Source organism: Aquarana catesbeiana, linkage group LG01 (genome assembly GCF_042186555.1).
Source record: "Aquarana catesbeiana isolate 2022-GZ linkage group LG01, ASM4218655v1, whole genome shotgun sequence".
In the NCBI taxonomy this organism is placed as follows: domain Eukaryota; kingdom Metazoa; phylum Chordata; class Amphibia; order Anura; family Ranidae; genus Aquarana; species Aquarana catesbeiana.
The window spans coordinates 816,369,403-816,396,413 of record NC_133324.1 but is presented as its reverse complement, the minus strand read 5'-3'; the positions used below and the strand labels follow the sequence as shown (position 1 = coordinate 816,396,413).

The 27,011-nt window shown below is 41.3% G+C and overlaps 1 protein-coding gene across 1 annotated transcript in view; it reads right to left on the bottom strand.

Moving 5' to 3' along the window:
• Nucleotides 1–27,011, bottom strand: part of DLC1 (DLC1 Rho GTPase activating protein) — a 602,554-nt gene that overhangs the window by 445,219 nt on the left and 130,324 nt on the right. The window contains exon 4 of the mRNA XM_073608297.1: nt 5,079–5,204. Coding sequence (XP_073464398.1) covers nt 5,079–5,204 — 126 coding nt within the window. The remainder of the gene's footprint in view (nt 1–5,078; nt 5,205–27,011) is intronic.

Sequence of the window (27,011 nt, the reverse complement as noted above, 5' to 3'; positions counted from 1 at the left end):
ATTCTGGAGCGATGACCTGTTTTCCATCCTGTAAACAACAAACCCTCTGTGGCCAATGCATGCAAGAACTAGCTATGATGGATTTCATATACAATTTGACACTCAGAAGGTTGCTACAGACACAATGTTTACATTGTGTATTGACAAGCCATGCTTAATGGACAGAATGCATCATCTGTACAATCTTCACTTGGCTGCACATTTATCTCTGTTGTAATGATAAATATGTTTTTTTTTCCTTTATTTGCGTGAAGGAGAAAAAAGGCAACAGAAAAAAAAATGTATTTGGTAAAGAAACCCCAGATATGTGCAATAAAAATATAACCTTGTTAAAATAAATGGAAAAACTACCACCAAAATATCTTCTACAATCCGGTCATGGGATCCTCCTGCCCTGTACCCAAAAGATGCAGCCAATGAGAAAGGATTACTGCGAGGCTCAATTCGGTACAGTTTTGCTCTACAAGATGCTCAGTAGGCATATCATAGGGAATATGCTATGTGCTGCATGGGTTTTAATGTCTAGAAGGTTCACCTAGAGCGCACACTGATTTAACTACTTTCCATCCGGGCCAATTCTGGCACTTTGCTCCTACATGTAAAAATCATCATTTTTTTCTAGAAAATTACTCATAACCCCCAAACATTATATATGTTTTTTTAGCAGAGACCCTAGGGAATAAAATGGGGGTCGATTTTTCAAAGGCGTTTTAAAGAAAAAAAAAAAAACAGTTTAATGAATTAAAAAAAAAAAAAACAGTAAAGTTAGCCCAATTTTTTTTTATAATGTGAAAGATGATGTTACGTCACGTAAATAGATACCTAACATGAACAACAAAAAAATACTGCACTTGTGTGTTAAGTGCAAACAAATAAGCAGCAACAAAAATGTGAGAGATACACAAATGAACAAATATAAAACACAAAAAAGTTGCGCTAAAGAACATGATATGAATGTGAATAAATAATTGAATTCCAACAGATAATTAAAGGAAATGTCAGCAATCAAAACCAGAACCAAATTAATGAGTCCAATTTCTTGAAACATGTGCTGAATAAAGTGCTGGGTGCTATGAACTCCACACGATTTCCTTCACCAGATGCATCACCAACATAAAATAAGGCTGTAGTCTTACCCCACATGGTGGGCCCTCTGTTACAGAAGGTCAAACAAGCATAGGAAATTGTCAGCTCCTGACATCAAAGGGAACAGTGGTATAAGGGATATGCCTCTCTCCGACAGGTCCTCCAGTGGCCAGATCAGAACCTCATGTCTGCCGAGCAAATTCCTTTTTTTCCCCTTTTTTATAGATAGATACCTAACATGTCACGCTTTATAATTGTGCACACTCGTGGAATGGTGCCAAACTTCGGTACTTAAAAATCTCCATAGGCGACGCTTTAAATTTTTTACAGGTTACATGTTTAGAGTTACAGAGGAGGTCTTGGGCTATAATTGTTGCTTTTGCTCTAACGCACATGTGTGATTTGAACGCTGTTTACATTTAAGGGCACAACTTACATATGCGTTCGCTTCTGTGCGCGAGCACGCGGGGACGGGGGCGCTTTAAATTTATTTTATTTTTTTATTCTTTATTTTACTTTTATTTTTTTATTTTACATTTTCTCTTGAAAAAAACATTATTTTTAATCACTTTTATTCCTATTGCAAGGAATGTAAACATCTCTTGTGATAGGAATAGTGTGCGACAGGTCCTCTTTATGGAGAGATGTGGGGTCAATAATACCCCACATCTCTCCTCCAGGCTGGAAAGGCTGAGATAAAAAAAAAACTCTCTCTCCTTCCCAGCCCCGTCCTCGGCTTTGTTTACTTCCACCAGTCCGGACGTGACATCATACCATTGCGCCCGGGCCTCTGAGGGTGACTGGGGACCATCTGGTCACCAGAAATCTCTATGGTAAACTTCCAGCGGCGGCGGATTCTTTCTCACTGGGGAAACACCGCTATGATTGTTCTTACAGTTCATAGAATCGCTGGCGGAAAAAAAATGATATCTGGGTGATGCCTGTAGCTGCAGGCATCATTCAGATATCACCACTCAAAGTCCATGACGTCAAATGACGTACCTTGGGAGGAAAGGCAAATAGGCACTTTTCAAGAACATTTTCCAGCTTAGTGAATGAGTTAAAACCTGTGCTGACTTCCATCATCCAATCATGTGCAAGCAAACATGCTTTTTTTTAATTAGCTCGCACATGATTTGGTAATTTATTTTTAATTTTTATTTATTACAGGTACTTATATAGTGCTGTCAATTTACACAGCTCTTTACATATACAGTATATATATATATATATATATATATATATATATATATATATATATATACAGTATATATTGTACATTCATATCAGTCCCTACCGTCAAGAAGCTTACAATCTAAGGTCCCTAACTCACATTCATACTATGGCCAATTTAGACAGGATCCAATTAACCTTCCAGCATGTCTTTGGAGCATGAGAGGAAACCAGAATAGTCAATTTTCACCACATTCTTAAACTAAACAGAAATTCCCTTGCAAGCTGAAAATTCCCTTGCCAAGTTAATATACTATTTGACTTTAAGGCCTCATGCACACGGACGTTTTTACAGCCGCTTTTTTTAGCATTTTTTGCAGCTTAAAATCGCCTATGTTAGTCTATGGCTTCATGCCCACCTAGGCTTTTTTGAGCTGCAAATGGCATAGGCATTTTTAAGCTGTAAAAAAACCCCAGGACCAGTGGGTTCTGAGAGACGTTTTTCAGCTGTAAAAACGCTCTCACAGTGATAAACGCTCAAAAACGCTCAAAAACGTCGCTCACCAGCGTTTTTTAACGTTTTTGATCCATTGAAAAAAAAAAAAAAAACATTTTGAAAAAAAAAACCCTCTAAAAAACGCTAACGCGGAAAAACGCTACAAAACGTTATTGCAAAAACATTGAAAAAAGCTGAAAAAAGTTAAAAAAACACACTGCAAAGCTACTGGCGTTTTCATAACATTATTTTAACGTCCCGTGTGCATGAGGCCTTATGAATCAAATCAATTATAGTGTCACTGAAAGTGTCCGAATCACTGCCATTGTATTGTAATGCTAATATAATAAATTCTTACCCAGAGCAGGAAAATAAATTCGACTTAGCTTCCATTGTAAATAATATGTTTTTGTTTTACATATGCAGTGTACTACTTTCTTATTAATAATCAACTATTAGTAGAATATTACTGCTCTGATTTTTAGATTAATGTCCCCCAGCTCCTAAAACTTATCTGGGATTAGCAGACCCCCTGATTAAAAAAAACATGTAAAAAAAGTAATTACTCTATACCCCATCTTTCGGTGGACTCATCTCACAGGTGAGGGAGACATCACTGGATCCTAGGAAAGCCAAGGATCACAGATCCTATGAGACTCCAATTCAAATCCTGGACTGTCCTGGAGCATTTTCTCCTTAGATTTGGGATTCTCACTTTTCCCTGGATCTCATGGCAAGGTCCTATTTTATAATCAGTGTCTAAAGGAAGTGGTTGGAAGCCAAGATGTAAGTAGGATTTTTTTTTTGCATTTTTATTTTTTTTGTTTTTTTTGTTTTTTAATTAGTAGGGCGGGTTACAAGGCAAATGGACAATTTTTATACAAGGTCCACTTTAGTTGTAACATGATCTGTACAGCTGTGGATGTTTTAATTGTATATATACTAATATTAGAAGTTTTTTGTATAGCCTTATATGCTTTAAAACATGGCCTTAACATTGTAGGCTAGTCAGATATCTGAGAAAAATCTGATCTAGATAAATATAAAGAAGGATAAAGATGTATAGCCAAACACCTTCAGTGTTGGCTCATGTTTGTAAAAACAGTAGCAGCCAATAATATTCAACATGACTAATATATACATCTCTGTTGGTCAGTTGTTGGGGGCTTGGTGCAGACCGCTGTCAGCTGTAGAAATACGGATTGTCGCCTGATATGGCTGAAACTAAAAAGGTTGGGTGATGATTATATCATGCCTATTAATAAATTTACTCTAGACCTTTCACTTTTCACACAACAATTAGCTGTTAAACACAACCACTCCAGACAGGTTGACCATACAAAGAATAACAGCCATAAAGGAGTAAAGGAGTAATGGTGGCTGACCTTCTGAAGAATGAAAAAGGCACAGTAACTTAAAACCAGCTGAAAATATTTGGCTTGAGTTTGATTTGCATTGGTTACATATTGCTGGTCAGGCTGTGTCAGGAAGGCACTGGCCAAAGTACAGATGAAGCCTCAAGATGTACATGGGTGCCCAGGTGCAGATGTGCAGGTGCCTGTTCTTTTGAGTATAACCGTGCTCAGTGCCCATTGCTAATGTTGGCGCCAATGGGACTATTTAAACTGCAGCAGAGCAGTTCTATTAGCCAGTGCTGTCTGATCTACAGCTATTATCCTTTTTCCTGTATCTGTTCCTGTGTTGACTTCTGTTATTGACCCGGCATGCCCTGACTTTGCTTGAATGCTACCTGTTTTGACCTTGGCCTGTCTCTGGATTTGCTCTGCCTCCTGCTCATCTGTCTGATTCTATGTTACTGATTTCTGCTTATATCCTGAATATTCTCTGCCTGCGTTTATATCTGTTGCTGACCTGGCTTGTCCTTCTCTGCATGCTACCTGGTCCTTGCTGGTCCTTCACCTTCTGAGAGCTACCAGTTTTCCCACACCTTTCAGCTGTCAGCTGACTGTCAAGCACCTGATGCCTGCTGTTTGCCCAGCCTAGGGTCTGCTGTCTCTGCTGCCATCTGCTTTTCCAGCGATCTGACCCATCTCTAGCAACGCTACCTCTATCCACTGCTGTGGCTGCCGAAACATCTTACAGGCACTCATACCTCGTCACGCTTCCGTGGCCACTGTCGCAACATCAGTGGTCTCAGAGCTGGGGCTGTACGAGAGTCCTCCCTCTACACGTCAGGCTCTGCCACAAGGTATGTGAAAGGCTACTACAAACATTTCAAAGATTATTTTTTTCTGCTTTTGATGAGACACATCAGTCATAATGATGCTTTTTTGTTTTTGATTGGCAAATGTATTTTACTTACCGAAATCTTTGGTTTAGCTCCATGGCCATATACCTGAGCTGATGTACAATCTGCAGTGTAAACCTGAGATATATTCCTTGGTGAGTGACATAAGGGAGAAACATCTCCTGCACCAAAAACGGTGGCCTAAGGAACAAACACAAAAGGTACATGCTTAGAATCTGACAGTTGGCAATCATTGCAAACTACTATCAATGTCTAGACAGCCGTGAGATGTTCCCATTTCTGGAGTTAAAAATCAATACTTAAAACAGGCTGGCAGTAAGTCAGTAATTCTGATTTTTAGCCATTCCATCTTTCACAGATGATACCTTGGAATCATCCATTCTATAGATTGTATGGAAAATCTATAATTGATGTAAAAGTTGGATACAAAGGTTGGGTCACACCAGGCACATTGGCATGCATTTTGCTGAGTTTGCAAATGCAATCCCAATTTATATTGCAAATTCTTTCATGCCTCATTAGTATGACAAGATTCACTTACCTTACTGACTAAAAATCATTACGCCTAATCATAAAATTCATACCATAAAATGTATTGGTTTAGTGCAAGTGTAGGATTTGTACCCTTCATACCCACAGATTTTAGTACAGTTCTGCATATCTCAAGTTAAGTGTATTATACATGTTTTCAAAATCTAAAAAGAATTTCTGCTAAAAATAATTTCTTCTGATTATTACCCCCCCCCCCACGTCCCATCCTTTTTTTTGGTAAATGCTGGGTCTATATGGGTCTTGATGGGCACTTTACTTTCTCCTGTTATCGCAAGGGAGATATATTGTTGGTTACTGTACTTATGCTGTATGCACCCTTTTTATACATGTTTTTATTCTTCTTTCTTCATTATTTGCTCTGGGAAGATTGCTGCTTTCATTTATTTGGGAGCTACATTGTACGCTGGTGCTGTTAAATGGTACTGCTGAATGTTTTTCTTGTTTTTTTTTTTGTACTGTTATCTCTCTGATGGGCCATGGAACAGCTGAGCAGCCAATTGTCCCATTACTTTTGGTCCCTTAAAAAGTGGGAGGCACATATACAAACTGTTGTAATTCCTACACCGTTCACCTGATTTGGATGTAAATACCCTCAAATTAAAGCTGAAAGTCTGCAGTTAAAGCACATCTTGTTAGTTTAATTTCAAATCCATTGGGGTGGTGTATAGAGCCAAAAAGATTTGAATTGTGTCGATGTCCCAATATTTATGGACTTGACTGTAAGATAGACAATTAGACTTGTCAACTAACCCTAGACTCCAGGAAGTCACTCTGTTTTTATGCCTCTGTCACCCTGACATTATCTATTCTTATTCTTGAAGTATGGCTACTGCACAGTACCACTTCTGTTGTCCTGTATGCTGGGCGTAATTCTCAGTATCTGTGTATTCTGTGTACATGGACATTGCACAGTACCACGCCTCTTTTTCTGTATGCTGGGTGTAATTCTATGCGTATATCATTAGGCCTGCATTGATGTTGCACTTTTTCTGCATCCTGTAAGTGATTCTTGGCATCTGTTTTAAGTTGTAGCATCTGCACATCTTCCTACGGATTTTCAACATCTTGTGTGCATTTGTAAGTCCCTTTATCAGTTACACCCCATTCCAGTTTGTGCCACAGCATGTGCCACTTGCTTATCACCCTTTAAAATCTTCCCAACATAACATGACATATTCAACGACGTTACATATTCATTGAGACAGTGAACAGAGAGGTGTTGATGTGTAGGATGTTCAAAGTCATAGCAGCCAGTCATAGTTCACTGTAGTTAGGTGTAATTATTTAATTGAATATATAATGAAAATATTATTTAGTGTCAGGTTGCCTCACATAAAAATACCTGCCAACTTTCTTAAATAATAAAGAGGGATATCTTTTAGAACACAGTATGTAGGCAAAGGACATGCCCCAGCCATGGCTCTGGTTACATGAACTCCAAAGATCTAATACGCAGAAAATGATTGACTGACCTACAAAAATGCGTTTTTTTTTTACCTCTATTAAGAGGTATATATACAGTATCTCACAAAAGTGAGTACACTCCTCACATTTTTGTAAATATTTTATTACATCTTTTTATGTGACAACACTGAAGAAATGACACTTTGCTACAATGTAAGGCAGTGGTCGTCTTGGAGGTGTGTTTGGAGTCGTTATCATGTTGGAATACTGCCCTGCGGCCCAGTCTCCGAAGGAAGGGGATCTTGCTCTGCTTCAGTATGTCACAGTAGATGTTGGCCTTCATGATTCCCTCAATGAACTGTAGCTCCCCAGTGCCGGCAGCACTCATGCAGCCCCAGACCATGACACTCCCACCACCATGCTTGACTGTAGGCAAGACACACTTGTCTTTGTACTCCTCACCTGGTTGCCGCCACACACGCTTGACACCATCTTAACCAAATAAGTTTGTCTAGGTCTCATCAGACCACAGGACATGGTTCCAGTAATCCGTGTCCTTAGTCTGCCTGTCTTTAGAAAACGGTTTGCTGGGCTTTCTTGTGCATCATTTTTAGAAGTGGCTTCTTTCTGGGACGACAGCCATGCAGACCAATTTGATGCAGTGTGCAGTGTATGGTCTGAGCACTGACAGGCTGACCCTCACCCCTTCTACCTCTGCAGCAATGCTGTCAGCACTCATATGTCTATTTCCCAAAGACAGCCTCTTGATATGATGCTGAGCACATGCACTCAACTTCTTTGGTCGACCATGGCAAGGCCTGTTCTGAGTGGAACCTGTCCTGTTAAACCGCTGTATGGTCTTGGCCAACATGCTGCAGCTCAGTTTTAGGGTGTTGGCAATCTTCTTATAGCCTAGGCCATCTTTATGTAGAGCAACAATTCTTTTTTTAAGATCCTCAGAAAGTTCTTTTGCCATGAGGTGCCATGTTGAACTTCCAATGACCAGTATGAGAGAATGAGAGCGATAACACCAAATTTAACACACCTGCTCCCCATTCACACCTGAGACTTTGTAACACTAACAAGTCACATGACACTGGGGAGGGAAAATGGCTAATTGGGCCCAATTTGGACATTTTCATTTAGGGGTGTACTCACTTTTGTTGCCAGCGGTTAATTAATGGCTGTGTGTTGAGTTATTTTGAGGGGACAGCAAATTTCACAAGCTGTACACTCACAACTTTACATTGTAGTAAAGTGTCATTTCTTCAGTGTTTTCATATGAAAAGATATAATAAAATATTTACAAAAATGTGAGTGGTGTACTCACTTTTGTGAGATACTGTATATATACACTATATTATCAAAAGTATTGAGGCGCCTGCCTTTATACGTACATGAACTTTAATGGCTTCTCACTCTTAGTCCAGAGGGTTCAATATTGCGTTGCCCACCCTTTGCAGCTATAACAGCTTCATATCTTCTGGGAAGGCTGTCCACAAGGGTTAGGAGTGTGTCTATGGGAATGTTTGACCATTCTTCCAGAAGCAAGGTCCATAAAGACATAGGTAAGTGAGTTTGGGGTGGAGGAACTTGACTGAGTCCTGACCTCAACCTGATAGAACACCTTTGGGATAAATTAGGGCGGAGACTGCAAGCCAGGCCTTCTTGTGCAACATTAGTGCCTGACCTCACAAATGCACTTCTGGAAGAATGGTCGAACATTCCCATAGACACACTCCTAAACTTAAACCTTGTGGACAGCCTTCCCAGAAGATATGAAGCTGTTATATCTGCAAAGGGTGGGCCAACTCAATATTGAACCCTACAGACTAAGACTGGGATGCCATTAAAGTTCATGTGTGTGTAAAGGCAGGCGTCCCAATACAGTGTATATATATATTTTATTTGTTGTTATATAACAAATGCAGTAATGCAATTTTGGAAGTCAATATTAAAGGTATATACTTCTACAAATTTGTTCTTTCTTGTATATTTTGTAAAACCCAATAAAAATATTATGTGGCAAAATAACAAATACAGTAATATAGAGGATGGAGCAAAAGTATAGTGCAGTATAACACATGGGTAGTAAAATAGTGCATTTTGTATAGAGATGTACACTTCAGACTAAAAGAGGGACTATTGAGGCAGGAGAATTTGGTCTCAAAAGAGGGACAGTCCCTCCAAATGAGGAATTGTTGTGAGATATCAAAAGCCTTTGAAATGTCCTCTTTATAATGTTATATATGCAGATTTGTGAAATCACAATTTTCTCTTCAGTAAACAGAGCGTTTAATGTTCCTGTAATCTTTTATTAACCTGCAAAGTGTTTACAAGCTGTAGACATCTGTAAGAGATTAGGGATGTGCAGTGATGTCATTGCGCAGACATTTATGGCTGTGTGAAAGCTGTGCTTATAGAAAAATAACATGGAAAAAGCTGTATGTTAAAGGCATTCATTTTTCTCCACTGCATCAGCAGTAAGGAATTAAAATAAAATGCACAATAGTTCAGTTAATAACAAGGCAGCAAATGTCGCATGAATGTATGTTAGACAAACAGAAATGTGTTTTAATAATGTTGTGAAAGGTGCTAGACACAATTTACATGTTAGGAATAGAAGCTGACTATTTTCACTGAATGCAGTGCGACCTTCCAAACACTGTTTTCCTTTTGGATGGCTCCCTCTGCTGCTTGCATGCTGCAATGGAAGTTTTGTAGCTGCTAATTTAGTTACTTAGTAATTCAATTTGTAAAGCAATACTTTGCACACTGCAGTTATTTTATTATGGGTTCTGAATAAATCCAGGTAAGGCGCTGAATGAATTTAATCAGCTACACATTGTGTATGAAATTATTTATCCTCAAATGTTAAATCTGATAAGCTAATGACGCTATGACAAACACTGGTAATATTTTGATTTACTAAAAAATCAATTGAGAAAAAAAAATCTGCTTCCTGACCCCCAAGCCTGTATTTGCTAGAACAGCATTTGTGGAGCAGTGCCTATAGTGGCAGGATTCATGCCTTATCAACAGTTCTTAATATTAAGATACATGAAATGTATTATCATTCTACAAAAAAATGAATTACAAATGTAGTCCCATCCAACATATTACATACAAACATCCAATGCTGCACATACAAAACAGATGGAGCCACATAAAACATACACACAATACCCTGATACCTCCAGACTTCAAAAGCCATACGACCCGGGGGAAGATTTTCTGGGGCATTTTGAAGCCTGGTGGTACGAGAGACAATGTTTCTGAAATGTCTGCCAGGAAGTAGCAGTGTAACCACTTCAGCTCCGGAAGATTTTACCCCCTTCATGACCAGGCCATTTTTAGCTATTGGGTACTGCGCTACTTTGATTGGTGAGTGGGCAGTCATGCATGCTGTGCCCAAATTAAATAGAGCTTTCTTTTGGTCGTATTTGATCATGGCTGAGTTTTCTTTTTTGAATTATAAACGGAAAAAAACCCAAACATTTTGAAAAAATAAAAAACAAATATTTTTTACTTTCTGCTATAAATTTCACATTTCTTCATAAAGTTCGGCCAAAATGTATTTTGCTACATGTTTGTGATAAAAAAAATCCAAATAAGTGTATATTGATTGGTTTGCGTGAAAGTTATAGCGCCTACAACTATGGGATATAAACTGGAATTTAGTTTTTTATACTACTAATGGCAGCAATCAATGACTTATATTGGGATTGCGAAAGTGCGGCAGCTGATCTGATACTAACTGATGCTGGGGGGAACTGACTAACTGCCACTGACATCACCAGTGACATTAATACAGCGATCAGTGACAGTGATAATACTATACATTGCTATTGCACTAATGACACTGGCTGGGAAGGGGTTAGCATCTAGGGTGATCAAGGGGTTAAATATGTGCCTAACCATGTGTAATGTGTGTGAAGTGAGCTGCTTTTACTAACTGGACTCTAATGCCGTGTACACACGAGCGGACTTCTCGACGGACTGAACTCCGAAGCACTTTTCGACGGAGTTCCGATGAAACAGACTTGCTTACACACGATCCCACCAAAGTCCGATCGTTCCGAACGTGATGACGTACGACCGGACTAGAAAAGGAAGTTCGATAGCCAATAGCTGCCCTTGCGTCGTTTTCGGTCCGTCGGACTAGCATACAGACAAACTTTTTTTCTGATAGGAATTGAGTCCGTCGGAAAGATTTGAAACATGTTCTATTTCTAAGGTCCATCAGATTTTTTAACAGAAAAGGTCCGATGAAGCCCACACACGATCGGAATGTCCGACGGATTCTTTCCGTCTGACCTTTTCTGCCGAAAAGTCAGGTTGTGTGTAGGCGGCATAAGTTTCTCATCCCTGAGAAACACATCAAGGATGAAAAAGGACCTAGGGGTCCTAGTAGATGATAGGCTCAGCATTAGCATGCAATGCCAAGCTGCTGCTAACAAAGCAAACAAAATATTGGCATGCATTAACCACTTCAGCACTGGAAGGATTTACCCCCTTCCTGACCATGCCCTTTTTTGCGATACGGCACTGCGTCGCTTTAACTGACAATTGTGCGGTCCTGCAATGTTTTGCCCAAACAAAATTGACATTCTTTTTTTCCCACAAATAGAGCTTTCTTTTGGTGGCATTTGATCACCTTTGTGGTTTTTATTTTTTGCGCTATAAACAAAAAAAGAGCGACAATTTTGAAAAGAAAGCAATATTTATATTTAATAATATATAAAAACACTAATTTCTGCCACAATTTAGGCCAATATGTATTCTTCTATATATTTTTCATAAAAAAAAACTCAATAAGCGTATATTGATTGGCTTGCGCAAAAGTTATCACGTCTATAAAACAGGGGATAGATTTATGGCATTTTTATTAATAATTTTTTTTATTATAAATGGCAGCGATCCGCAATTTTTATCGTGACTGCGACATTGCGGTGGACAGATCGGACACTTTTGACACTATTTTGGGACCACTGGCATTTATACAGCAATCAGTGCTATAAAAATGCACTGATTACTGTGTAAATGTCACTGGCAGGGAAGGGGTTAAATAGTAGGGGGCAATCAAGGGGTTAACTGTGTTCCCTCAGCATGTTCTAACTGTAGGGGCTCACTAGAACATGACAGAGATCACTGCTCCTGATCACTGGGAGCAGTAGGTTCCTGTCATGTTGCTGGGCAGAACAGGGAAATAAACAAATTATTCCCTGAAAACAAATTAAATAAATAAAAATAAAGAAATGATGATTTAGTCCATAAACCACAGTGATTGTGTATGAATCTCAAAAATCTTCCGACTTATGTGTTTTATAAATTCAGTCCATATAACATATGCACCAGTGTATAGTCTTGCAATAAACACCACCAAAAAGATATGCACCTCCACCGCATAGAGTGTGTGCTTACCAGAAGGCAAGCTCTCATGAGCCTGTGGCTATAAACCCAGCCAAGGCCTCTGTCCGGAAAGTATTGAAATGGCAGCTCACAGGTACTGGGTAGGAAGGAACTTTAACTGCACAACAGGTGACCAGGGAGACTCGATCATCAGTCAATCAAGGATATAGGTCAAACGTTACCCAAAATGCAAAAAAACTTACCATAGTGTGAATCACACGATACAGAGTTTATTAAGAGCTAAAAAGTTGCACTTACAGAAATGCAAGATAAAAACATCAAAGAAACAGCCGGCCAGCTTGCGAACACCCGTCTACTATGTTACAATGCAATTACGTCAGCACGCCAATCCTCCCGACGTGTGTTTCGTCACAAACTGATGAACTCTTGGGGAACGGGCGACGAACGAGTCATCGTGTTATATATTGCACACAAGGAACCACGCCACGATCTGAGTCCTAGGCGGGATCCAATTCTCCAAATTGGGAGGCTAAAAAACACTTATTGAGGATTAAAAAAAAGGCTTATTGAGGATTAGAAAAAAATATAAAACACACCAAAAACTTAGAAGGCACAGGAACATTGTAAGGGGGGTTAAACAATACCGATCAAATTAATAAAACTTTACAGCATTGCAGTAATATTGCACCAATGTTTAAAGGGCTAATCCTTGTGTGAAGAGGTAAAGACCAAACTGTTATATTCCAGGGGCAAATCTATAATCATCTATTGACACCAACTAAGCTTGTATGATGATAAGCCGTCTAAACTGCACATCAAGCCATTCCGGGCTCACACCAAACAAAAAAGAGTCAACACACCACTAACCATGGGCCCCGTCTCCCGGAAGTGAACAGGAATTAGAGCTAGGGGGACACGGAGAGTCAATTCATACATGCCTCCATTGGTAAAAGGCAGGTATTACACCTTATGTGTTTCAAACAAAAAAGGTATACGTACCACATAGTGACTAAAATCATATCCAAAAAAGGGGAGGGCCTCAATTTTCGCATAATTTCAATATCACCAATAACTAATTGAGAAATTGGTAAACTCTTATAGCTGGAGACACTTCCAAGACATAGACATAGAAGACACTTCCAAGATGTCCATACTGGCCTTCAATAACAGAAAACCAACAGGAAATCTCAAAAAATAAAATAAAATAATAAAAATAAAAAATATATAATTTTTTAAATAAATAAATAAATAAAATGAGCAAATAAATATTACTTATAAAATCTTCTTTATGAAGAAAGATTTTTCTTATAAGGTAAGGAAAATATAATTAGGAAGGTATTGCCACCAAAGACTCACATCAAGTTCACATCACTATTTATATCATTGTATGACCACACAGTTAAGAGTTATGAAATGAAAGCATTTAGGTCCACGTCCACATTTAACCCAAAGGGGACGTAACTCTTAATCCTATGTATCCAAGACATCTCTAATCTAGATATACCATGCACCAAAGAACTCCCTCTCCACTTGTCAATTCCCAAAAATATTGTCTTGGAGGGATTTTTGTAGTGGACTACTAGATGTTTGGAAACTGACTGTTTAAGAAAACCATTTTTAATATTTGTGATGTGTTCATTTAATCTCACCGAGAGGGGACGTTTAGTCCTGCCCACATATTGAAGTCCACAGGGACACTGGAGCAGGCAGACAACCTCCTCAGTGGTACATGTGATAAAAGGTTTTTATCTCGTATTCAACAGAGGTGCTGAATGAGGTGAACTTTTGTGTTCTTCTATGTGTGCATCCATTTAGGGAGCACAGCCTGCATCTCCTACACTGATAAAAACCAGTGAGGTTCTGGAAGAAACCTCTCTTAATGGATGGTGGATTATGAATATTGGGTGCCACTCTATCCTTAAGGGAAGGGACTCCCTTATAGATAACCTGAGGTTTGTTGGGCAAGACTGCATTTAAAATCTGATCATTACCCAAAATATGCCAATGTTTATTTAGCAGTTTTTTACATTCATGTGTTGCACGGAGTAGGTAGTAATAAAGGGAACTGAGGGTACTCTATCTTTACGAGAGAGCTTTTCCTTGAGCAAATCCCCTCTTTCCATGACAACAATTTCATCAAGAGTATTTCTTAAAAATCTCTTGAATAGCCTTTTTCCTCAAAGCGCTTCGTTAGAGTCTCTGCCTGCATCAAAAACTCTCCCTTATTTGTGTAATTGCGCCTCAACTGCATATACTGGCTTTTCGGGACAGATTTAAGCCATGACGTATGGTGGCAGCTATCAACGGGAGTATATGAATTCCTGACGGTACTTTTGAAGAACGTTGAGGTGTTAAACTGGTGATCTTTTACTGTAATTCTATGGTCTAAGAAATGTATTTCTGAATGGCTTCATAGTTGAGAATGATACCCCTAATGTTGTTATTTAGATCCTCGATAAAAAGGTCCAGATCTATTCGGCTGCCATCCCAAAGGAGGAGGATGTCGTCTATATATCTTTAGCCAAACTAGGGGCATATTTAGCCCCCATGGCAACACCTCTATCCTGATGAAAAAACTGACCATTGAACCAAAAATAATTGTGTGAGGCCGCAAACTCAAGCAACTCCATAATGAAGAAAATCTGTTCACCAAGAAAGCCAGAGTCGCACCTCAGACAATATTCCACAGCGAACAGTCCCAAGTCATGTGGTATGACAATATAAAGGCATGTGACATCTGCTGTCATCAGCCACATTCCAGAGTAAGGGGTATACCCTGACAAGAGGTTGATCACATGATGGGAATCTTTGATGTGGGAGGGCATTTTTGATACCAAAGGCTGTAAGTAAAAGTTGATATACCTGCCCACCCGGGACGTGATGGAATCTATACCACTTACTATTGGGCATCCCGGGGGGCAGGTAGAGTGTTTGTGTATCTTTGGTAAATAGTACACAATAGGTGTACGTGGTGCCCTAGGCACCAGATACAATTTCTCTTGCGCTCCAGACTCCGATTATCGACGTGACATCACCGCGATACACGCAAGTCCCGGAACCACGGGCTGCAATCGAGAGCCAGCCGGCTCAGGGTTTTATACTGCATGCTTTGCTTTTAATAAATGTAAGTGCAATATTTTTACTTATCTTAACTAAATAAAATATCCAACGATTTTAGGCTATGGAAGCCTTTATTACTTTTTTATGGGAAACATCTGACAATACATACCTGTAAGGGCTATACCCCTTGTGAAGACGCTAGAATCCTGGCTGTGTGAATTAAAAGGCCCGGGCTGGGTAATAAGCCAAAAGCGCTTGTGATCTCCTATAATAAGAAATCAACAGGAGTCGAGTTAACTATAATTGCTGTTCACTTCCAGGAGACGAGGCCCATGGTTAGTGGTGTTTTGGCTTTTTTTTGTTTGGTGTGAGCCCGAAATGGCTTGGTGGGCAGCTTAGACAGACTTATCATCATACAAGCTTAGTTGGTGTCAATAGATGAATATAGATTTGCACTGGAATATAACAGTGCGGTCTTTATGCCCTTTAAACATTGCTGCAATATTACTGCAATGCCGTATAGTTTTTCTTTGATCGGTATTGTTTAACCCCCCTTACAATGTTCCTGTGCCTTCTATGTTTTTAGTGTGTTTTATATATTTTTTTTCTAATCCTCAGTAAGCCTTTTTTTAAATCCTCAATAAGTGTTTTTTAGCCTCCCAATTTGTAGGATTGGGTCCCGCTTCCTAAGACTCAGATTGAGGCGTGGTTCTTTGTGTGCAATATATAACGAGAAGACTCCGTGCATCGCCTGTTCCCCAAGACATCGTCAGATTGTGACGAAACACGCGTCGGAAGGATTGGCGTGCTGACATTATCACTTTGTAACGTAGTAGATGGGTGTTCACAAGCCGGCCAGCTGTTTCTTTGATGTTTTTATCCTGCATTTCTGTAAGTGCAACTTTTTAGCTCTTAATAAACTCTGTATGGTGCGATTCACACTATGGTGAGTTTTTTTGCATTTTGGGTAACGTTCGACCAATATCCTTGATTGGCTTATGATCGAGTCTTCCTGGTCGTCTGTTGTGCAGTTATAAGTTCCTTCCTACCCAGTACTTGTGAGCTGCCATTTCAATACCTTCCGGACAGAGGCCCTAGCTGGGTTTATAGCTGCAGGCTCATGAGAGCTTGCCTTCTGGTAAGCACACACTCTATGCGGTGGAGGTGCACTTCTTTTTGGTGGTGTTTATTGCAAGACTATACACTGGTGCATATGTTATATGGACTGAATTTATAAAACACATAAGTCATTTTTGTGTTGGAAAATTTTTGAGATTTATACACAATCACTGTGGTATATGGACTAAATCATTATTTCTTTATTTTATTTTATTTAATTTGTTTTCAGCGCAGCTTTATCCAACTTTATATCTGTATATGTGTGTATCTCACGTTTCCAGCTGCTGCTTGTTTTGGGTTTTTTTTATTGTATTTTTTTTTTGTTTTTTTATTTTTACTTTTCATTTAGCGCAGTAATTCCTATTTTTAAGAACAGGTAAATGCCTTGTTAACAAAGGCATCTCCCCGTTCTGCCTCTCCGTGCCACGATCATGGGCCACCGGCGGACATTGAGTCCGTGGGCCCTGCGGGCACGCTCCCGGGGCGTATATCGGCGTGAACCGATCAGTAAGTGGTTAAAAAGGGGATTAACTCCAGAGATAAAGCGATAAGTCTCCCACTCTACAAGACTCTGGTCTGGCCTCACCTGGAGTATGCTGTCCAGTTCTGGGCATCACTCCTCAGGAAGGATGTACTGGAAAAGGAACGAGTACAGAGAAGGGAAACTAAGCTAATAAAGGGACTGGAGGATATTAGTTATGAAGAAAGGTTACAAGCACGGAACTTATTCTCTCTGGAGAAGAGACGCTTGAGAGGGGATATGATTTCAACTTACAAATACCGTGCTGGTGACCCCACAATAGGGATAAAACTTTTCCATGGAAGGGAGTTTAATAAGACACATGGCCACTCATTAAGATTAGAAGAAAAGAGGTTTAACCTTAGACTGCGTAGAGGGTTCTTTACTGTAAGATTGGCAAGGATGTGGAAATCACTTCCACAGACGGTGGTTTCAGCGGGAAGCATCGATAGTTTCAAAAAACTATTAGATAAGCACCTGAACAACCACAACATACAGGGATATACAATGTAATACTGACAAATAATCATACACATAGGTTGTACTTGATGGACTTGTGTCTTTTTTCAACCTCACCTACTATGTAACTGTGTAACAGAGATCGTTCTATATGTTGAATGTCAACACAGAGCTTTGGGTTGTGAATTTACACAGCCAGTCAGCATGTCCCAGCCATGGACCATTGGCCAGGACTTGCTGACAGGCACCCCCTCTGTACAATCACAGCAGGTGCTGGGGGGGGGGGGCACTCCTCCTAAACTTGGAAGTAGGCAGCAATGTATAGGTACGTCACTTTGCCTACAGTGGGGGAAATAAAGAAAACATGACCTGTTTGGGGTGCCTTGAGGACTGGAGTTGAAAAAACACTGGGTTAGGCAAACAATTAGTCAGGTAGGAATACTGTGGGCTTGCCCGATACATGTCTTTATTTCCCTGTTCTTCTACTAGGTAGACCTGCATCTATAATAATGTTTACTGACCATGATAATTTCCCATGCACCACCAAACCTCAATAAATGTAAGTTGGGATAGCTTTTCCTTTTGTTTCTCCTCTGGCAACCTTTGGGACATTTCCGTCTAAATTCAGCAACAGAACTGCATGAAGAAGGAGGTGCAGGGGATGTTGAGAGGAATCAGAAGTCTCTTTTTAGTTTAGAAAACATTACCACCTTTCTTAAGTCTCCCCCCACATACCTCCGCAATCCCCAGGCCAGGGTTGTGTGAAAGAGGTCCCTGGGATCTGACATTATTTTTTTTGTGCAGGGTTCCCCATTAAAATCTGCACCAAATACAAAGGTTCTGGTATGGATTTGGGGAGACCAATGTAATTTACAGTTGTGCGAAAAAGTTTGCATACCCTGGCAGAAATCATGAAATGTTGGCATTGATATTGAAGATCTGACTGATCATGCCAAAATTTTTATTTTATTTTAGGGTAGTGATCATATGAAGCCATTTATTATCACATAGTTGTTTGGCTCCTTTTTAAATCATAATGGTAACAGAAATCTTCCAAATGGCCCTGGTCAAACGTTTACATAACCTGGAATGTTTGGCCTTGGTACATACATGCAAGGTGACACACACATGTTAAAATGGTAATTAACCTCTTCGCGCCCACGCTATAGCCAAAAGACAGCTACAGCGTGAGCCTAAATTGCCGGGAGGGTGTCTATGTACATCCCCCCCATGCATGAGCTGCCTGCGGGGCATGCACGGCGTGCTCTGTAATCAGCGAGTCCATGAGACATAGATCAGAGTAAGAAGCTGATCCCGACTCCTTACCACGTGATCAAGTGTCATTCCCCAGTTTCTGATTGCCTTGTCTCTTGCAGCAGGGCTCTTGTCTCCATCAATCCTTATAGCAGGTCTGTAGTCTCTGACCACCTCCTCTAGTACATCTGCAGTCTCTGTCCTCTGGAGCATTATATATATATTGAATATTATGTGAGGCCTGTCACGGAACGCCCCACACTCCGCTTGAGTGCTTCCGTCATATACCGCTTCCTAAGTTCTGGAACACGAGTCCAATGGATCTGGCTATAGGAACCCCAAGAACTAGACAACACCAGTCTTGGAGTACATCAGAACTACCTTTATTTTGAGATCTCACAGACCTTTATACAGCAGGGATGACTCAAAGCTAACCTAATTAACATGACCTAATTTACTACAAAATGTACCCAGACCAGATGACAGTCTTGTGGGCACCGAGCTTCACACATTAATACAATTAACAATACAAACAACAATCTCCCCCCTCCTCAGCCTAGACCATTCGTCTATTAGCCAGGGCTGGTGGCTAATGTGATCAGCTCTCTCAATTAACATAAACACATGTTGATAACACCAGCATCTCCTCACAGGATGTGTCCCAGCAGAATGAATCAGTCTTATCAGCAGGGGGCTGCTGGAGGAATCCCCCCTCCCTCTTCAGGGACACAAATATACAGTAAGGAGTCCCCATACAATATATACATGACTGAGTCCGATTAATACAGTTCAGACTGGATTTCTCATTCACCTCAAATGCTAGGGCCCATAATCGGTGGGCAACAGGCTTGCACACAGTCCTCTCCAACAGCCTCCGCTCTGGCCATGCCCGTGACATTTCTCCCCTTTCGGCAGGAGACTAACACAGGAGGAGACCCCAGACGGGTTGACTCCAAAGTTAGTCCACAGCTCCAGTCCTCTACTGCCTGTACCCACACAGTACCCCAAACAAATCATCCCAAACAGTGCATTACTCACCCAGCCATCCTCTGCCTCTCTCAGAGAACATATCTGCCGCTGGGGAGAGGCCCGGACTGGCCCTTCTCCCTGGAATCCTTTCTGCCGCTGGAGAGAAGACAGGGGGACTGGGCTCACCCCATCCTGCTGTTGGGGATCTGGGCCGACTGCCCAGCATCCCTGGGGTATACAGGTGGGGACTGAAGCCCCATCAACCGACACCAGATCAAGCTGCAGTTGTGAGGTGATGACTGCATTCTCTCCTTGGATCCTGATCTGCAGCTCGCGATAGACTGCAACCTCCTCACCTTGGGCCTCCACAATTGCTGCAGGTGTGGGGCAGAGGTCTTGGACCCTCTGTCCGGTTGCCAGCACTTCTGCTGGGGGTTTGCCAGGTGGTTCCTCCTCTACAGAAACGTCTATTAAATCCCCAGTCTCTGGAATTGGTAAAAGTGTGGGACAGAGGTCTTGGACCCTCTGTTCAGTTACCAGATCTTCAGCTGGAGAAGTTTGTTTTAACTCCATAGATGCTGCTGGCAGAAAATCACATGTCCCTGTCATTGTTGTGGGAGAAAGGCTGACTACCTCTTCTCTCAGGAAGGCTGAAGCCACTGTTGGTGCTGGGCAGAACACAGTGAACTTTGGCCCTGATAGCAGCTCTTCTGCTGGAGGCTCATCAGGTTGTTCTTCCTCAGCAGAAAAGTCTATTAAATCCTCTACTTCTATAACTGGTGTCTGTGGATAGAGGTTCACCATCTCCTGTCCGTGGAACTCAGAAGATGCCATCAGTGCTGGGCAGAGGTTAGCAGAGCTCTGCCCTGTTGTCAGCACTTCAGTTTTGGGGATGGCAATCTCCAGATTTTCCACTGCAGATTCTCTGGCATGCTGCTGGACAGGCACATTCCTCCATCCAAGATCATCCCATGCAGAAACAGGATCATCAAGGTCAGTCAGCACTTGCTGCATCCGCCATAAGACCTCCGCCTCCATAGCTGTGGGGGCAGGTTGGCAAAGCACACTATCGCTCTGCCACATTGCCGACTCTTCAGCCAGGATTTCAGGGTTGTCAGCTGGTATTTCCTGATAGTCCCAGGCAAAGGGAGCCCAGCCCTGGCACTGAGCAATGTCTAGCAGCCGTCTGTAGGCGATCTCTAGCTCCCATTCCTGAACGGCCAGAAACTCCAAATCTTCCTGTGCCCAGTGCACTTCCGAAATGTTCAGTAGCTCTTCTCTGAAATCCATGATTTCGTCCACCCGCCGCTCCAAATCACTCCCAAAGTTAGGGTCCCCTGTCAGCTTCACAAACAACAGTCCCAAGCCGCCGTAGCTTAAGCCTTCCGTTGGGCTGTCATCCGCTATCCAGGGACATGCTTGGGATACATGCCACCGGAGGGCTCTGTAGCTCTCATCCAGCTTCATCTCTGCCCAGACCAGCCTGCTTAATTCAGCTGTCTGCTTCTTGTGTGGTTTTTCTCCCAAAAACCGCACCCGCAGTCCGTACTGCGACCAGTACCTTTCCTCGATGGAGGGGAGAACTTTTCCCTGGTGTCGCTGCTCACGGGCTAGCGCTTCCTTCCAGAGTTTGCAGCGAATAGAATCACACCATCCCAGCAGGACCTGCTCCGATACTGGTCCTCTGTGCTGTATCTGCATCTCTCGCAACCTCCTTCTGAATTCCTCATCCATGGCGGCTGGTATCTGTACCTCTCCTCTTCTGCTATCTGGACCTTGGATCCAGATGGAAGTTTGGATGTCCCAGACTTCAGGAAGCTATCCCACTGCTGCCACCAATGTCACGGAACGCCCCACACTCCGCTTGAGTGCTTCCGTCATATACCGCTTCCTAAGTTCTGGAACACGAGTCCAATGGATCTGGCTATAGGAACCCCAAGAACTAGACAACACCAGTCTTGGAGTACATCAGAACTACCTTTATTTTGAGATCTCACAGACCTTTATACAGCAGGGATGACTCAAAGCTAACCTAATTAACATGACCTAATTTACTACAAAATGTACCCAGACCAGATGACAGTCTTGTGGGCACCGAGCTTCACACATTAATACAATTAACAATACAAACAACAATCTCCCCCCTCCTCAGCCTAGACCATTCGTCTATTAGCCAGGGCTGGTGGCTAATGTGATCAGCTCTCTCAATTAACATAAACACATGTTGATAACACCAGCATCTCCTCACAGGATGTGTCCCAGCAGAATGAATCAGTCTTATCAGCAGGGGGCTGCTGGAGGAATCCCCCCTCCCTCTTCAGGGACACAAATATACAGTAAGGAGTCCCCATACAATATGTACATGACTGAGTCCGATTAATACAGTTCAGACTGGATTTCTCATTCACCTCAAATGCTAGGGCCCATAATCGGTGGGCAACAGGCTTGCACACAGTCCTCTCCAACAGCCTCCGCTCTGGCCATGCCCGTGACATGGCCCTTTGGTGCTTTCAGGGACTTTATCTGCGGCCTGTCATACCTCATCAGTTGACAACTATACACACTGGGAAGATTCCCCTCAGTAATAAACGCTTGCCAGATTGTTCTGACCATTGCCTATACTATCCAGAAGAAAAAAGTTGTAGCTGGATTACTACTTTAATTTGTTAATTATTATCTTTACAATGTATAGTATTTCTGCTTTAAAGCATTGCAAAGATTTGCCCTAATTTTTGAAAACGCTTGCCAAAGGTGTGTCATCTCCAATAATTATTTGCCCAAAGCTCTCTTGCTACCTTGTAAATGTTTGACCAAAATATCATCCTAATTTAGCATGATGAAGTGAGCGGGAATTCGGATTCAAACACATGGGAAAGAGTAGAAATGGCAGGATAATTATCTAAATGATGCTGTATCATAAGACTTGTCAGCATCTGCCAAAACAGAGATGTTTAATGAGAGGTAAATCTCAAGTCTTTTAATCTGCTATGGGAAACACGGATTTTGAGTTTGACTCTAAAATATGGCTGGTATTAAGCAACATTCATGGAGAGACTCCAAATTGATCAGTGATAGTGCAAGATAATTGGCACACAGCAGTCAACTAGATACATAATTAGTTTAATATGTTGAATGATTAAACTAGACTTAAAATTACCTTGACTTTTCTTATTTAAAAGGTAACAAAATCTACTTAAAAAAAAAGTAAAGTGCCTAATTCATAGAAGCAAGTAGAATGACATCCAAAACAAATGCCCTCTGAGATGCTGTCTTTGGAACTGTGTCAAGCACCATCTGCAGGGTGAAGGACATGAGGCAGATACAATACTCACAGATACGGAATCATTTTTGCTCACAAGACATCTCCGAATGCCTCAAACATATGAATAAGCAGAACATACCCAGGTTTGGTTCAATGCAGGCTCAGTAACCATTACAGAAGTTTGGATCCTGAATCCCATTAAAGTCAATGGGAGTCAAATCTTAGAATGAGTAATTGCAATTTTCTGGGCTAATAGGCAAGGGACTGAAAAACTAAGGATACAGGGAGCTGTTCAGTGGCCTTGGGGACATGTGCCAAAAGAAAAGAAAAAACAAAAACATATTGTTTAGCATCAGGATGGGTCTTTACAGGTGGCCAAAAGGACAGCATTGAAAATAAAAAAAATCTTGCAAATTACAATATCTTAAAGTATATACTTTGGAAAAAAATAAAGCTAACAACATCAACTTCTTACAACTTACCAAACAGTGTCAAAACAAGGTATTTTAGTATCATACTGTATTATGTACAAAGTTAAACAAAATGTCAACACAAAGTGCACAAAAACACCTCAAAACCACAAACTCGCATGGTGGTTTTTAAGGTGAGAAATTACCGTGCCATATTTCAGCATAGGGATGGTCCCGATATTCGAATCAAATGTAAGTTTGAGTCGTACATCGGGTGTTCGTTTGTTCACGGACGAACCAAACATATGGGGCGTTCGCAGCAAATTTGCCCCATAATGCACGATAATGCAGGATGCCTTTGGCCAAACATGGCTCAGGGGGCTAAGTCCACGCCCCACACTATATAAGGCTGCTTACACGGCTGCCGTATGTAGTATGATAATGTGGAGATTGAGAGAGCTTGAGCTAGATTAGGCGGGTTAGTTAGTGGCATGCAGGCAGTTTAATATATATATATATATATATATATATATATACAGTGGGGACAGAAAGAATTCAGACCCCCTTAAATTTTTCACTCTTTGTTATATTGCAGCCATTTTCTAAAATCATTTAAGTTCATTTTTTTTCCTCATTAATGTACACACAGCATCCCATATTGGCAGAAAAAAACACAAAATTGTTGACATTTTTGCAGATTTATTAAAAAAGAAAAACTGACACATCACATGGTCCTAAGTATTCAGACCCTTTGCTGAGTATTTAGTATTTAGTGGAAGCACCTTTTTGATCTAATACAGTCAGTCTTTTTGGGAAAGATGCAACAAGTTTTTCACACCTGGATTTGGGGATCCTCTGCCATTCCTCCTTGCAGATCCTCTCCAGTTCTGTCAGGTTGGATGGTAAACATTGGTGGACAGCCATTTTTAGGTCTCTCCAGAGATGCTCAATTGGGCTTAAGTCAGGGCTCTGGCTGGGCCATTCAAGAACAGTCACGGAGTTGTTGTGAAGCCACTCCTTTGTTATTTTAGCTGTGTGCTTAGGGTCATTGTCTTGTTGGAAAGTAAACCTTTGGCCCAGTCTGAGGTCCTGAGCACTCTGGAGAAGGTTTTCGTCCAGGATATCCCTGTACTTGGCCGCATTCATCTTTCTCTCAATTGCAACCAGTCGTCCTGTCCCTGCAGCAGAAAAACACCCCCACAGCATGATGCTGCCACCACCATGCTTCACTGTTGGGACTGTATTGGACAGGTGATGAGCAGTGCCTGGTTTTCTCCACACATACCGCTTAGAATTAAGACCAAAAAGTTCTATCTTGGTCTCATTAGACCAGGGATTCTTATTTCTCACCATCTTGGAGTCCTTCAGGTGTTTTTTCGCAAACTCCATGCAGGCTTTCATGTGTCTTTCACTGAGGAGAGGCTTCCGTCGGGCCACTCTGCCATAAAGCCCCGACTGGTGGAGGGCCACAGTGATGCAGTGAAGAAAAAAAAATAAAAATATTTATATATATATATATATATATATATATATATATATATATATACACACACACAGTATCTCACAAAAGTGAGTACACCCCTCACATTTTTGTAAATATTTTATTATATCTTTTCATGTGACAACACTGAAGAAATGACACTTTGCTACAATGTAAAGTAGTGAGTGTACAGCTTGTATAACAGTGTAAATGTGCTGTCCCCTCAAAATAACTCAACACACAGCCATTAATGTCTAAACCGCTGGCAACAAAAGTGAGTACACCCCTAAGTGAAAATGTCCAAATTAGCCATTTTCCCTCCCAGGTGTCATGTGACTTGTTAGTGTTACAAGGTCTAAGGTGTGAATGGGGAGCAGGTGTGTTAAATTTGGTGTGACGGGAGTCACTTTTTTAATATGGGCATTCCCGGAAGTTCAATGTAAGAGACCCACTGTCTATTGCTTAACGATATTGCGTTTGTGTGAATAAGTAAATTGTGTTAATCTTGTCTGAGGCAGTTTTCCCTCACCTATTATTAAGTGTGCTAATGAACTCACCTGTTGTCTGCTAGGGGTGGTATTGACACCCAGAACAATGTGTATTGGGGCCTCGTTATGTAAACGTTGTGTGATGTTGTGGGTGGATCCGGGTCATTGTTCATGTGGCGCCTGCAGTATTCTCAAGTGTATAAAAAGAGCCTGCATTTGTTTCAATAAAGAGTTTGATTCCTGTTTGACCTTCCGTACAGAGCCTCGTCTTGTATTTGGGGGGGGGGGGAGAATTATTCATATGGGTTTCTTGTTCGGCTGGTTGGAGTATTCGGTAGCTGCCTTTGTGTTCGGAAATGGAATGTCCTAAAACAGCTTTAACCCCTTTCATAGCCGGGGTGTCGTTACATTTGGTGTTATTGCTCTCACTCTCTCATACTGGTCACTGGAAGTTCAACATGGCACCTCATGGCAAAGAACTCTCTGAGAATCTGAAAAAAAGAACTGTTGCTATACATAAAGCTGGCATATGCTATAAGAAGATTGCCAAGACCTTGAAACTGAGCTGCAGCACAGTGGCCAAGACGATACAGCGTTTTAACAGGACAGGTTCTACTCAGAACAGGCCTCGCCATGGTCAACACAGGAAGTTGCTCAGCGTCCAGAGGTTGTCTTTGGGAAATAGATGTATAAGTGCTGCCAGCATTGCTTCAGAGGTAGAAGGGGTGGGGAGATCAGCCTGTCAGTGCTCAGACCATACAACGCACACTGCATAAAATTGGTCTGCATGGCTGTCTTCCCAGAAGGAAGCCTCTTCTAAAGATGATGCAAAAGAAAACCCGCAAACAGTTTGCTGAAGACAAGCAGACTAAGCACATGGATTACTGGAACCATGGTCTGATGAGACCAATATAAACTTAATTGGTTCAGATAGTGTAAAGCATGTGTGGCGGCAACCAGGTGAGGTGTACAAAGACAAGTGTGTTTTGCCTACAGTCAAACATGGTGGTGGGAGATTCATGGTCTGTGGCTGCATGAGTGCTGGTGGCACTGGGGGGCTACAGTTTATTGAGTGAACCATAAATGCCAACATGTACTTTGGCATAACGACCCCAAGCAGACCTCCAAGACGACCACTGCCTTGCTAAAGAAGCTGAGGGTAAAGCTGATGTACTGGTCAAGCATGTCTTCAGACCTAAACCCTATTGAGTATCTGTGGGACATCCTCAAATGGAAGGTGGAGAAGCGCAAGGTCTCTAACATCCACCAGCTCCATGATGTCGTTATGGAGGAGTGGAGGAGGACTCCAGTGGTAACCTATGAAGCTCTGGTGAACTCTATGCCCAAGAGGGTTAAGGCAGTGCTGGAAAATAATGGTGGCCACACAAAATATTGACACTTTGGGCCCAATTTGGACATTTTCACTTAGGGATGCACTCACTTTTGTTGCCAGTGGTTTAGCCATTAATGGCTGTATGTTGAGTTATGTTGAGGGGACAGCAAATTTACACTGTTATACAAGCTGTACACTCATTACTTTACATTGTAGCAAAGTGTAATTATTTCAGTGTTTTCGCATGAAAAGATATAATAAAATATTTACAAAAATGTGAGGGGTGTACTCACTTTTGTGACAT